The 12,500-nt window shown below is 28.1% G+C and overlaps 1 protein-coding gene across 6 annotated transcripts in view; it reads right to left on the reverse strand.

The window, feature by feature from the left end:
* The window catches only part of Sytbeta (Synaptotagmin beta), a 108,898-nt gene that overhangs the window by 32,270 nt on the left and 64,128 nt on the right, over positions 1-12,500 (reverse strand). For 5 of the 6 annotated variants that reach the window (XM_085660821.1, XM_085660818.1, XM_085660820.1 and 2 more), the window contains one exon: positions 2,036-2,427. In XM_085660821.1, the coding sequence (XP_085516947.1) occupies positions 2,036-2,326 (291 nt within the window). In that variant the 5' untranslated portion in view covers positions 2,327-2,427. Of the gene's footprint in view, positions 1-2,035; positions 2,428-6,767; positions 6,813-12,500 lie in introns of those variants that run through there. The other variant, XM_035872357.2, reaches the window with a different exon arrangement.

A 12,500-nucleotide genomic window follows, 5' to 3' on the forward strand; every position in this document is an offset into this window, starting at 1 on the left:
TACAGATAGTTTATATTTTTGTTTTAATGATAAACATTACATTTCATTAGATTATTTTTCCCTCTAACTCACGTTTACTTCATTACATTTATGAATAATTAATAGGATTGTTTAGTTGAAAATATTAATGCGAGTTTATGATCGTTTAAAATTTACAGTACACTTCCATTAACTTTGGTATTAATTTTTTTTTCTTATTTTTTTTTTTTTTTTCTGAGATCATCCATAATAATTTTTTAATGGAATAAACAAAGACGTTAAATCGATCCATCATCATCTCTTTTTAACTCATCTGTTAAAAATGGTTATTTTTGTTTTACTTCCTTCCCCCACCCATCTCTCTCACCCCTCCCATCATCCCTACCACCTCTCTCTCTCTCTCTCTCTTTCTCTTTTTTTTTTCTCTCAATACGTTGCGATTGAAAGCACGATATAGTTCGGTCAGTCGTAGAGTGTTGCTGTATCGATCCAAATTCCAGATTCTATATATTCTCTCTGTTAGGACGTCGAGAACGGTTTCCCGTGCGTTTACACACACACCCACACACACGCACACGCACACGCACACACGTATATGTATACACATGCATACAATTGCGTGTACCGCTACGATAAGTGTGATAACGAATTTTACGTTCGTCAATTCTGATAAAAATCTGAGGTATATCTGTTAGACAGATCGAGATATCGATCTTCTGTGTTTTTCAATTTAAGAACAATTTTTTATTACTATCGTTATTTAAATCTTATGGTATTGAAAAACATATATATATATATATATTTTTTTTTTTTTACTTTCCACGTGAAATTGAAAAATACTTTTAATTCTCAAGATTGAATATAATTCCAAAGTTCGTCTGATTGGTCATGGGAAAAATGTCGACGTGTTCCAATTTGGTTTCTTTCTTTTTTTTCTTTTTTTTTTTGAGTTACGCTTTTGTTTAGCTAATATAAATTCTTTTTTATCTGACTTACGTTGACCTTTCGCATTTTTATTAAGGTTTCAAGGATTTAGAATGACATACGAAGGCGCCTATGAAGTTTGATTATCATCAATCTATTTACTTTCTGTATCTATTTGAAAATTTGTCATTTCTATGCACATGATTTAATAGTGATATTGTATATATATATATATATATATATAGATATACATACATTTATATATTTATGTCGCTTATGTATATCTTTAACGAGCTCGAATTTAAATGAAACAATTTCCTTACGGCAAATTATGTAATCTAAAATACGTATAATTATAAATAAATTATACAATGTTTATGATATTAATTAGTTTAATAAAATAATTAAATCAATCGATAGAACGAGAAAATATAGATAAAGGAATTGTCAACCGTTACGATATTATCTGAGATAGATAAAACAGAATACCGAAACTTCCGTACCGACAATTCTGTTTTATCGATAAGAAATATTGTTATCGACAACAGACTAAGTTCTACACAGACGATAATACAGAATTCTATAATACAAAAAGAATTCTACCTTACCATGCTCATAGATATTATCGACATTTCTTAAAAATTCAATCGTACTAAACGATATATATATATATATATATATATATATATATATATATATAATTTCTATATAATTTCTATATGGATATATTTATAAAATATTTTTTTTATTGAGAATATATCAAAATATAGCTCTCGCAATTGTTTATTACGTTTAATGAATGAGTATCCTGTAACGATTGAATTTTCGAATGTAACATTGGAAATGAAATTGAATTATAATGCAAGCCACACGGGTTCGCGGTTACGAATTATCGAGAACGAATCGAAATCAATTATATTAATTTGACAATGAATTGATAGTTTTTAAGGATATATTCACGAATTTCCATGCAATTTTGTACGATAAATCTATCGATATAGAGAGCAAATTTGAAATAAAAAATAAGAAGAAAGAAAGCAAAAAAGAAAAAATAAAGTATGAAACACAAAGCAGAAAAGTGCAAAAAAAAAAAGAAGAATTATAAAAATTAAGAGAGAAAAGAAATACTCACAGTTTTCTGTACGGCATAATAACTTTGTTGTGGTTTTTTCCAACAATCCAAAACGTAAGAGGAAGTCGTGGCAGATTTGTCATGACAAGGATGTTGATGTGTATCAGACGTTTTTTCGTTGTTTTTGTTGTTGGTTTGTGGTGGGTCTGGCCATCGATCGAGATTACTCCAATACTTTCCTTTACGTTTAAAGGCGTAATATCTATAGATGACTATAGTCATTGCGACTACCAAAGCCAATCCTGTGCCTGCAGCTGCTCCAAGGACAGCTGATGAAACCATTGAAACCATTTCTTGTCCTTTCTCAAAACACTTAAATCCTTTTATTGTCTTTTCTTTCTTTTTTTTTTTTTATTCCCTTTTCCTTCTCTTTCGCTCTTCTTCTATTATTTCTATAAAGAGAAATGAAAATACTTTAGTCGTATTAAACTCCAAAAAGAAAAAGACAAAGAAAAAGAAAAAAGAAAAAAAACAATTCATTCAATTATAATACATATAAACGAATTTATTTATTCGAATAAAATCATTTTGAAATTGAAAATGTTTCGAATTGAAAATCTTACGAATTTTTTTTAACATTTCCCTATTCCCTTATCTTCATATCTTGTTCATTTATTTATTTATTTGTTCATTTATTTATTTATTTATTTATTTTCCTTTTTTTTTTTTCTTTCTTTTACATACATATATACACATAGTGCGTTCGTACGACTACTACTACTACTTTTTCCTTCTCGCATTTGTTATTGTTATTTGTTTATCTTTATTTCTTTTCTTTTAAGACGTAGTCATCTCGAGATTTACACAGGAGTGAAATTATATTGTATTTCCCGTAGGAAAAAGAGAAGAGAGATAACAAGGTTGCATGCATAAAAATAGTAAAGGGTGTCGTCCTATTTTCTTCGACGGTATCTTATGACTTATTTTCTTTCGTATCTCATTTAAGAACTTTCAAATACTTTGTTCACAATTTATGGTACTTCACAATTGATTAAAAATCACATACATACGTGTATGTGTAAATAATGTGTGTAATGTATGTATATATAAATAAAAAGAAAATGATAAGAATTGCTTTCTCTTTGTTAATAAAAAGTTTCATAAATAAAAATTCAATTCTTTCATTCAATTTATATATATATATATATATATATATATATATTATTATATACGAACACATAGGATTGAATTTTTTGCGGGAAAAAAAAAAACAAAGAAAAAGAAAAAAAGAAAAGAAAATATGATCATTATACGAAATAAATCATAAACGAAATAAATTCTATCATGGATTTAACGAACCGAAAGAAATATCTAGAACGTTGTTATTTCGATTTTGACAATTCATCGAAACGACCAGGAGAAATCAATTCCGGAAATACGGTATCGACGATCGTATTCTATACTTTTTTTTACGGATTTCTCGTAAATCTTTATTTTTATCGATGATACTAACAAAGATGTTGCCTCGTATTCTCTGTATAATATATATATATATATATATATATATATATATATATATATATATATATATATATTATATATACATTTTTTTTTCTTTTTTTAATTTTTCAATCAGTCGATTTGGTACGTTTTGACAAATTCGATTCATTTTCGTACAATCGGTATGAATTTCTCCGTCAATTTTATGTCGATCGTTAGATCGACAAGACGTATTGACGTAGACATTGATAAAAGAGAACAATCAAAGAATTGGAAAGATTACGGAATCGAATCGCTTAAGAAGAAACTGAATGTCGTTTTATGGAAAGAAACGGAACGTAATAGTCAACGAAGATGTCAAAGACAAGCCTCCCGATAGATCTTTGAAAATAAGTAAAAATCTTGTGAAAATCGATAAGTTATTTAATTTAGTTTCAGATCATTACGAAGAAAATGAAAAAAAGAAAGAAAAACATTACGATTGGGTGTATTCACCATTTTCAATTTAAACTTTAATAAAGAATTTGTACGACTTAGAAAAAAAAAAAAAAAAAAAAAAAAAAAAAAAAAAAAAAAAAAAAAATCGAAATCGTGTTTTTATCATATAAGAAAGAAATCAATTGTACGTCAATGTGTTTTATTAATAATAATAATAAATTATAATATCGCGTTTATATGTAAAAATTATTATAAAATTAATAACTCAATGTTATTAAATTCAAACGAATAATATATATAATTGACGAATATTGATTCTTTTTTTCTTTTCCTTTTTTAAATAATTAATCAGTTTAAATTCGCCTTATAATTTCCTTCAATTAATTCAACTGTAAGTTATGAAACAATTCAATCGAACGAATTACAATGTGAATTATTCGAGAAGCCAATGTTTCGTCCAAAATTATATGCCATAATAAAATACCATATATCCGTGTTAAATATCTTTACATTATTGTCCTTAATGCGCTATTTCTCATGGAATGAATTATAAAATCTAATGGAATTTATCATACAAAGGGATTACACTTCATAGTTATTGTCTGATTATTATTAGAGATTATGCGAATAATTTTAGAATTTCATCGTGATTACGTATGAATTAATCCCTATCTCTCTCTCTCTCTCTCTCTTTCTCTCTGTCTCTTCCTGTTTCTGTATCTTTAATTGATTTTCATGAATTTCTTTATCGATTAAAAGTAATTTAATATTTTATTTAATCGTAAAAATGAAAAAAAAAAAAAAAGAATAAATAAATAATTAAATAAATAAATCAATACCGCCTGTTGATTTTATATGATACAAAAAAAAAAAAAAAAAAAAAAAAAGAAAAAAAGAAAATGGAAATCATTCTTTTTATTTCTCTCTTTCTTTTATTTTTTTTTTCTTTTTCTTTTTTTCTTTTCGTTTTTTTTCCCCCTCTCCTTTTCCTCATACGAATATTACATAAAGTACAATACAAATTTTTTCATACCCGTTATTATCTGTTTTCTTTGTTCTCCCTTCTTCTTTTTTTGTTCTTTTTTCTTTTTTTTTTTTTTTCTTTAGAATCTCTTTCTTCCTTCAATATATATATATATATATATATATATATATATTCATCATATATATATATATTCATAATATATATATATATATTCATCTTTGTATTAAAATATGACACGTGCCCAACGAGATAGGCGGCGTCATTCACGCTCAAGCGAATATTGCGAGCGTTGTTATTCTTGTTATTGGTCGAACGTCCAATTACACTCGTCTCGCAATATCATCATTAACAAGTGTGTAAGCTCGTTACGATGCGCTTAATAGATTTATCTCGAACGAGGACTCACGTAATATAGTTTTTTGTTTTTTCTTCCTTTTTCCTTTTTTTTTTGTTTTTTTTTGTTTTTTTTTTTTAATTTTCATTTGACGAGAAAGGATAAATATATTGAAGGAAAATTGATTGTTTTTTTTTCTTTATTTTTTTTTCTTTTTTTTTTTTTTCGTTACGACAAAGAAATTTGAAAAGGATGAAACATAAAAGAGAAAAGAAAGGAAAAAAGTTAAAAAAAGAAAGAAGGGAAAAAAAAGAAAAAGAGGAAAAAAAGGAAAAAAAAAGAAAAAAAAAAGATTCCTCGATTCTTTTTTTTTTTATCCTTTTTTCTTTTTTTATTTTCATTTCAAGATAAAGGATAAATGTATTAGAGGAAAATTGATTGATTTTTTTTTTTTTTTTTTTTTTTTTTTCATTACGACAAAGAAAGGATGAAACAAAAAAGAAAAGAAAAGAAAAGAAAAGAAAAGAAAAAAGTTAAAAAAAGAAAGAAGGGGAAAAAAATGATTACTCAATTCTTTTTCTTTTTTTTTCTTTTTTCGTTTTTTTTTTTTTTTTTTTACATAACGTTTTAATTCACTCCTCTCGTATTTCAATGACAACGCACGGTCAATAACGTATAATATCGATTTTCTCACGGATTTTTATCTTCAATTGAGATTTGTTATCTGTGATATATGGATTATAGTCATTCCTCTTTATTATAGCATTAAACGTTCGTACGATTTGCTTAAACCCTCCTTGAAGATCTCTTGTCCGATTTGGTAGATTCGAAAGCGTTAAAGAAAATGAAAAATTTCACGCTCCCATCGTTATTGGTGTTTAAGTATTTCAGTAGGGAGAGTCAATGGTGTGCTAGACCGAAGGGTAAGTAGAAAGAAAAACCCTATAATGAGGGCAGACAATTTTTTCAGTGGTACGAATCATGATCGATCGGGCATCGTCATTTTTCTTTTCTCATTTTTTTTTTTTTTTTTTTTTTTTTTTTCTTATAAAACAAACATAAATCTATCGACAGAGAAACGAGAAGTTATGCGATAGACGTTAAATGGTGTATTGCATAAAAAAAAAAAAAAAAAAAAAAAAAAAAAAAAAAAAAAAAAAAAAATTGTTGATTGATTTAACGATTGATATTTAAAAAATAATGTGATAATTATTTTTCTTTTCTTATTTTTCTTTCAAATTTAATCACTGATCCGTTCTATTTAATTTCATAGTATTTCTTTTCTTTTTTTTTTTTTTTTTCATTTCTCCTTACCAAACTACATTTGCATCTCCGTTCGCTTTTATAAATAAAAATGAATTTATTAATGGAATGACGAAAAATTTCACGATAATTATCGATATTAATTATTTACGATATTAATTATTCATTATCGATATTATTAAATTACACATTTGTAATTTGAGATAAATAAACGATGATATATTCAATCGACTTAATTCTAATTAATTCAACAAATAAATATAATTTCTTACAATTGGCGTTCGTTTTTCAGTCAGTTTCTCGGGTACCATATATAGAAGAAGAAGAAGAAGAAGAAGAAGAAGAAGAAGAAGAAGAAGAAGAAGAAGTGTAAAAGAAAAAAAAAAAAACAAAAAATGAAAGACAAAAGAGAAGACGAGTTGGAAAGAATTTGGCGGGGAAACGTTTGACGAATTATCAACGATCTTATTCGCGTCGCGGCGCACTTGCAACTGAGGACCTACGCGCCGTTCGAGGAGAGGCTGTGCGAAAGGGAGTTAAAAGAGGGTGAGAGTGAGAGAGCGAGTAAGAGAGTGAGTGAGTGAGTGAGGGTTCAACGGAGAAGACAATAGTAGGTATAACGAGAGGGAGAGAATTTCATTTTAGTGGAGGGAGAAGAGAAAGATAGTTCGAATCATAATAAAGAGAATGGTATCAAGAAGATGATCAAATTAGAAGGAGAAAGAAAATAGAAAGTAAGTAAAAAGGTATCGTAATAATTAGACAGACAGACAGACAAATAGACAGATATATATATAAAAAGAGGGGGAGAGAGAGAGAGAGAGCTAATGAATAGCCAAATGGTAGAGAGATCGCAATAATTAGAAAGAAGGAGGAAGAAAATGAATAGTAAAAAGACAGAGAAATTACAATAATAAGGGACAAGGGGGAGAGAGAGAGAGAGAGAGGGAGTGGGAGATCACAATAATGAGTAAGAGTGAGAAAGAGAATGAACGAAGGACAGACACATGGCAATAAAAAGAGAGACATATGATAATAAAAGGAGAGAGAGAGAGAGAGAGAGAGAGAGAGAGAGAGAGAGAGAGAGAGAGAGAGAGAGAGAGAGAGAGAGAGAGTGAGGGATAGAAAGAGAGGAGGAAAGGGAGGAGGGGAGGAAAAACAAGAGAGAGGGAAAGATCAAAATAAAGTGAGAAAGAGGGAGAGAGAGAGAGAGAGAGAGAGGATTATCAAAAGAGGGTTTTAAATAAGGGTGAAGAAAACGAAAAGGACAAGGGCGCACAAAGTTTTTTGCTACTCCTTTGTCCAACCTCGATATCTTGATGACATTTAACCTTTATCATTGATGGTCTTATCGGTCGCTTTTTATCATTTCAGATCGAGCAGCATCCGAACTTTATCTCTTTGTTTATTGTTCATCTATTTATTTTATCCAATCAGCTTCTCTCTTTCTCCCTTTCTCTCTCTCTCTCTCTCTCTCTCTCTCTCTCTTTCTTTCTCTGCAATGTCTGTTTACTTTCTAACGTTTGCTTATTATTTTCCTCTTGTTTTCATATCCACTTATTTAATTTTATTTAATTATCTCTCTCTCTCTCTCTCCTCTCTCTCTCTCTCTCTCTCTTTCTCTCTCTCTATTTTTTAGATAATAATTATAATAGTCGGTGATGGTTAGTAATTACAAATAAATATTTACAGACTTGTCTCCTTCAATCTTAGATGCTTCATAAAAATGTGATAAAGGTTTGAATACCAAAAAAAAAAAAAAAAAAAAAAAAAAAAAAGAAAGAAAAGAAAAAAGTTTCACGAGCGAACGTAAAAACTTTTTATCTGGTTTCTTAACAAAAACGTTAAGTATTGTATCGCTTTCGTTTTCGTCCCTACTTGAGTGGTTTTTCTTTTTCTTTTTTCTTTCTTCCTTTCTTTCTTCTTTTTTCTCTCTTTTTTTTTTCTTTTTTTTTTTTTCTGAATGACTTTATATCACCTCTCTACTATCTCTTCTTTCTCCGATCTGGTACATAATCGTACTTACGGACACTTCGTTGAAAAAGAAATTTATTGAAAAAGTTGAAAGGGAAGATTAACTTCGATGTGATCTCTCATCTTTTCATAGATAATACAGGCTGTTACAAAATTTGTTTTTACAATTTTATTCATTGTAAATCGATTAAACCCTTTTTCGAGACTATTTCGGATTAATCGTTTTTTTTTTTTCTTTTCTTTTCCTTTTTTCTTCTTTCTCTTAGAATCGTTAACAAGTTGGGCCCGATAATTTAATCAATAATCGAAACATTTTGTTACCAATCTATATATATATAGGTATATATAGGTATATATAGGTATATATAGGTATATATATATATATATATATTTATCGAAGCTGTATAATATCCATGATAACACGGGAATTAGAAGTATTTGATGGAGCGATAACTATTCGGTTTCATTTCAACGAAATAGCAAATGGTTAACGGATGGATGGTATATAAACGATGAAATATTGGATATACTGACGAAGCACATTTCGGTCTACGTAATAGAGACCATTCAGAATATTGTGCTAGAAATTCCTTCATAGTGAATCGTGTCCCTTATATGATGATAGTTGCATTGCACAGACACATGAATACAGAGAAAATTACTATTCACACGGGGTGACATTGAAACGGCCACGACTTTCTTTATCTATACGTTTAAACTGCCTTTTAAATTTCATCAACATCCTAATCCGCTTATACACGCTATTGTGTTCGTGGATAAAATCATTTCTTTTCCTTTTTTTTTTTTTCTGTTCTATGACAGAGAGAGAGAGAGAGAGAGAGAGAGAGAGAGAAGAAAAAAAATAGAAACAAAGGAAGGAAGGAAAGAGAAAGAAAAAAAGAGGAAAAAAAAGAAAAGACAAAAAAAAGAAAAGAGAAAAAGGAAAAAAAGGAGAAATGTTATTTTCCTTATAAAAAATGTAATCCATCGAACAAATTCAAGTAAGGACGTTAAAGCAAATCTTTTTTTTCTCCAAGGATTGGCCATCATTCTTCTTTCTTATCTGCTTTGAACATTTACGTTAAAACTCTTCGTAGAAACTTGATTGGAAACTTCATGACTGTAATTTCGATCGCGAACTGAATTTTAAACATTAATGTCACGTATTGGATCGAGTTGTTTCTACCTTTTTATTTTTCCTTTTTCCCTTCCCTTCCCTTTCTTTCAACCCTCATAGATAATAAATGTTCGGGTAAAGTATTCAAACGTGTTGAGAGATAACAGAATGATAATAAAAGATCCTTTAACATGGGATACTCATATATATATACATGTGTGTGTGTGTGTGTGTATGTATATACATAAACATATACATATACATATATATATATGCAAAAAAGAAGGCGTGATAAACATTTTTAATGTCATTAAGGTCATGACATATATGATACCTTTCATTTCTCTTTTCCTTTTTCCCTTTCATTCTATTTCCTTTAATATTTGTCTTTCTAATCAAGCTTCATCTTAAATAATAACGTTACCTACATGGAAAAAAAATTTATAATTTTAAACAAATCGATCGATCGTAAATAATCCTTGATAAACATTCTTGATAGGGGAATATTGTTACTATGCCTTAAGGGGAACGACGAATGTTCCTCTCTGATGGGAAAAATCATTCGGTATGCTCAAGGTTTACGTACCATCGCCGCTCTTTTCATGTTTTCTTATGTCTCTCACGTTTCTTTGAAAACTCAATCGATATTACTTAAGGCCATCCATGGTGCCGAGAGGTGTTGCAAATAAAAGAAAGAGAAATGATAGGAAAATGAGAAAAAAAAGAAAGAAAAGAAGATGAAATTTAAGCGGAAAATATCAAATATCAAATATAATTAAAATATTTCGATAATACAAATTCAAATATGGAAAATATATTTTTTTAAAATATATTTTTTAAAGCGCCAAATTTAAAACGTATATATAGAAAAGTGCGTATTTCGACAAAAAAAAAAGAAAAAAAATACATAAAAAAAAGAGAGAGAGAGAGAAATAATAAAAAGTTCTAAAACATATAAAATGAAAAAGTTGAGAGTAAGTTAGCCTCTGAGATGGCTAAGAAGAGAAATAATGGAAAAATAAAATCTAAGAAACTTTGGAAGATTGAAGGAGACGGCAATAATATTGGATATGTTGATAAAACCTTCATGAACTACGACTACTACTCTGAGAAATAAAAGTCGGGAGAGAATGATAAATGAAGAATTATTTATATACATATATATATATATTTTTTTTTTTTATTTTTTCTCTCTACGTTTTATCTCGCAACAATATTGTTTTAACTAATAATATATTAATGATGAAGAATGATACTTTTCCGATCGATATTTCAATAATGAATTGTCTAATCTAGAAAAGAAAATGTAATTTCTGTCAACTTAATTATTGATTAAGTAAAGTCGATAATATAGGAATCTATAATTATAAAATAGTCGATAAAGCAGAAAAAGTTAAAAGAAAAAAGAATTTTGATTACAACCGTCGGTATAGATCTGTTTTATCGAGCTATCGATAAAATAGATATCTTCCTATCTCATTTGGTTTAAAAAACCATAGATATTACAGATTTTTTCATTCTTTATTTATTTATTTTTTTTTTTTTCTTAGAATCATCTTTCAATTTCTTTTCTTACGTTTATCTTCAACTTTGATTCTTAGAAAACGATAATCAATGTAAACAAAGTATAAACAATGAATTGATTAAAAAAACAGTTTAATGTCAAAGTTAAGACTTCGTGTTGATTATTAAAGTTTCAATTTATTTCTCTCTCTCTCTCTCTCCTTATTTTTATCTTTCCCTTTTTCTATTTTATTCTATTTTCTAATCGTTAAATCTCTATGTAGCCTCATTTCCATGACAGCACTTTGCATTTTCATAAGCTCCTCTTTTCGTTGATCGATGCCTTGAAGCAGACAAAAGTTCTTGAAACATGACAGACCGAGGTAACGTCACATTATATATATATTATATATATGTATATATATATATATATACACTGTATGTAGCTTCGAGCAAGAAGAAGAAGAAAAATTTACGAAAAGGTCAGATTCCTTTTTTCCCCTTATTTTTTTTCTATTGAAACGAGACAAAAGAAAATCATTTGACATTGAAGAGCAAATGATTTTTGAATTTTGCCAAGGAAAGAGAAAGATAGACAGACAAAGAGAACGAAAGAGAAAGAGAGAGAGAGAGAGAGAGAGAGAGAGAGAGAGAGAAACCACCCCAATCATTGTCTTATTAAATTCAATAAAATGTAATTTTCCAAAATATATTTTTTCGCGGAATACCGATCAGGAAAATCAATCTATCTACCTATGTATATAGATAGATAGATAGATATTTTTTATTCATTTTCCAAAGAAACGTGATTAAATTCGACCAAGAGATAAAGGTCGAATTGATTTGATGGGAAGGGAAAAGAGAGCGTAGACTCCAGCGACACTTGTACTATTTTTCAGAGCTTAAACGAATGGGAATACCAATCGAGTGGTGTTGGAGAGTGGATTGGAGTAAAAAAGAAAGAAAGAAAAAAAAAAAAAAAGAACAAAAAGGAAAAAAAAAGAAGAAAAAAAAAAAAGAAGACAAATTGTATTAAACGTTGAAATTGCTTTGACATTGATTGCAACATTCGATACTTCAACATGTATTCATAACGATTTCTTTTTTTTTTTTTCTTTTTTTCTCTTTTTTTTTTTTTTTTTTATTCTTCCTATATAAACGAGTATCCAAATCTAAATTATTATTATTTTCATTAATTTCCCTATATAGAAAAAAATATATATACGACATTACGTAAAGAGATAAACGATAATTATTTATTAATAATTTTCGATCGTTTGTTTTAATTCTCGTTGCACGAAAAAGAAAAGAAAAAGAAACAAGCGAAATGAAGAGGAAAATGAAGAGGAAAAAAGAATTAAGAAAAAATAAATAAAAAAAAAAAAAACAAAAAAAAAAAAGAAAAAAGAAA

This window comes from Vespa mandarinia, chromosome 13, assembly GCF_050613455.1.
Source record: "Vespa mandarinia isolate Hongniang chromosome 13, ASM5061345v1, whole genome shotgun sequence".
In the NCBI taxonomy this organism is placed as follows: Eukaryota; Metazoa; Arthropoda; class Insecta; order Hymenoptera; family Vespidae; genus Vespa; species Vespa mandarinia.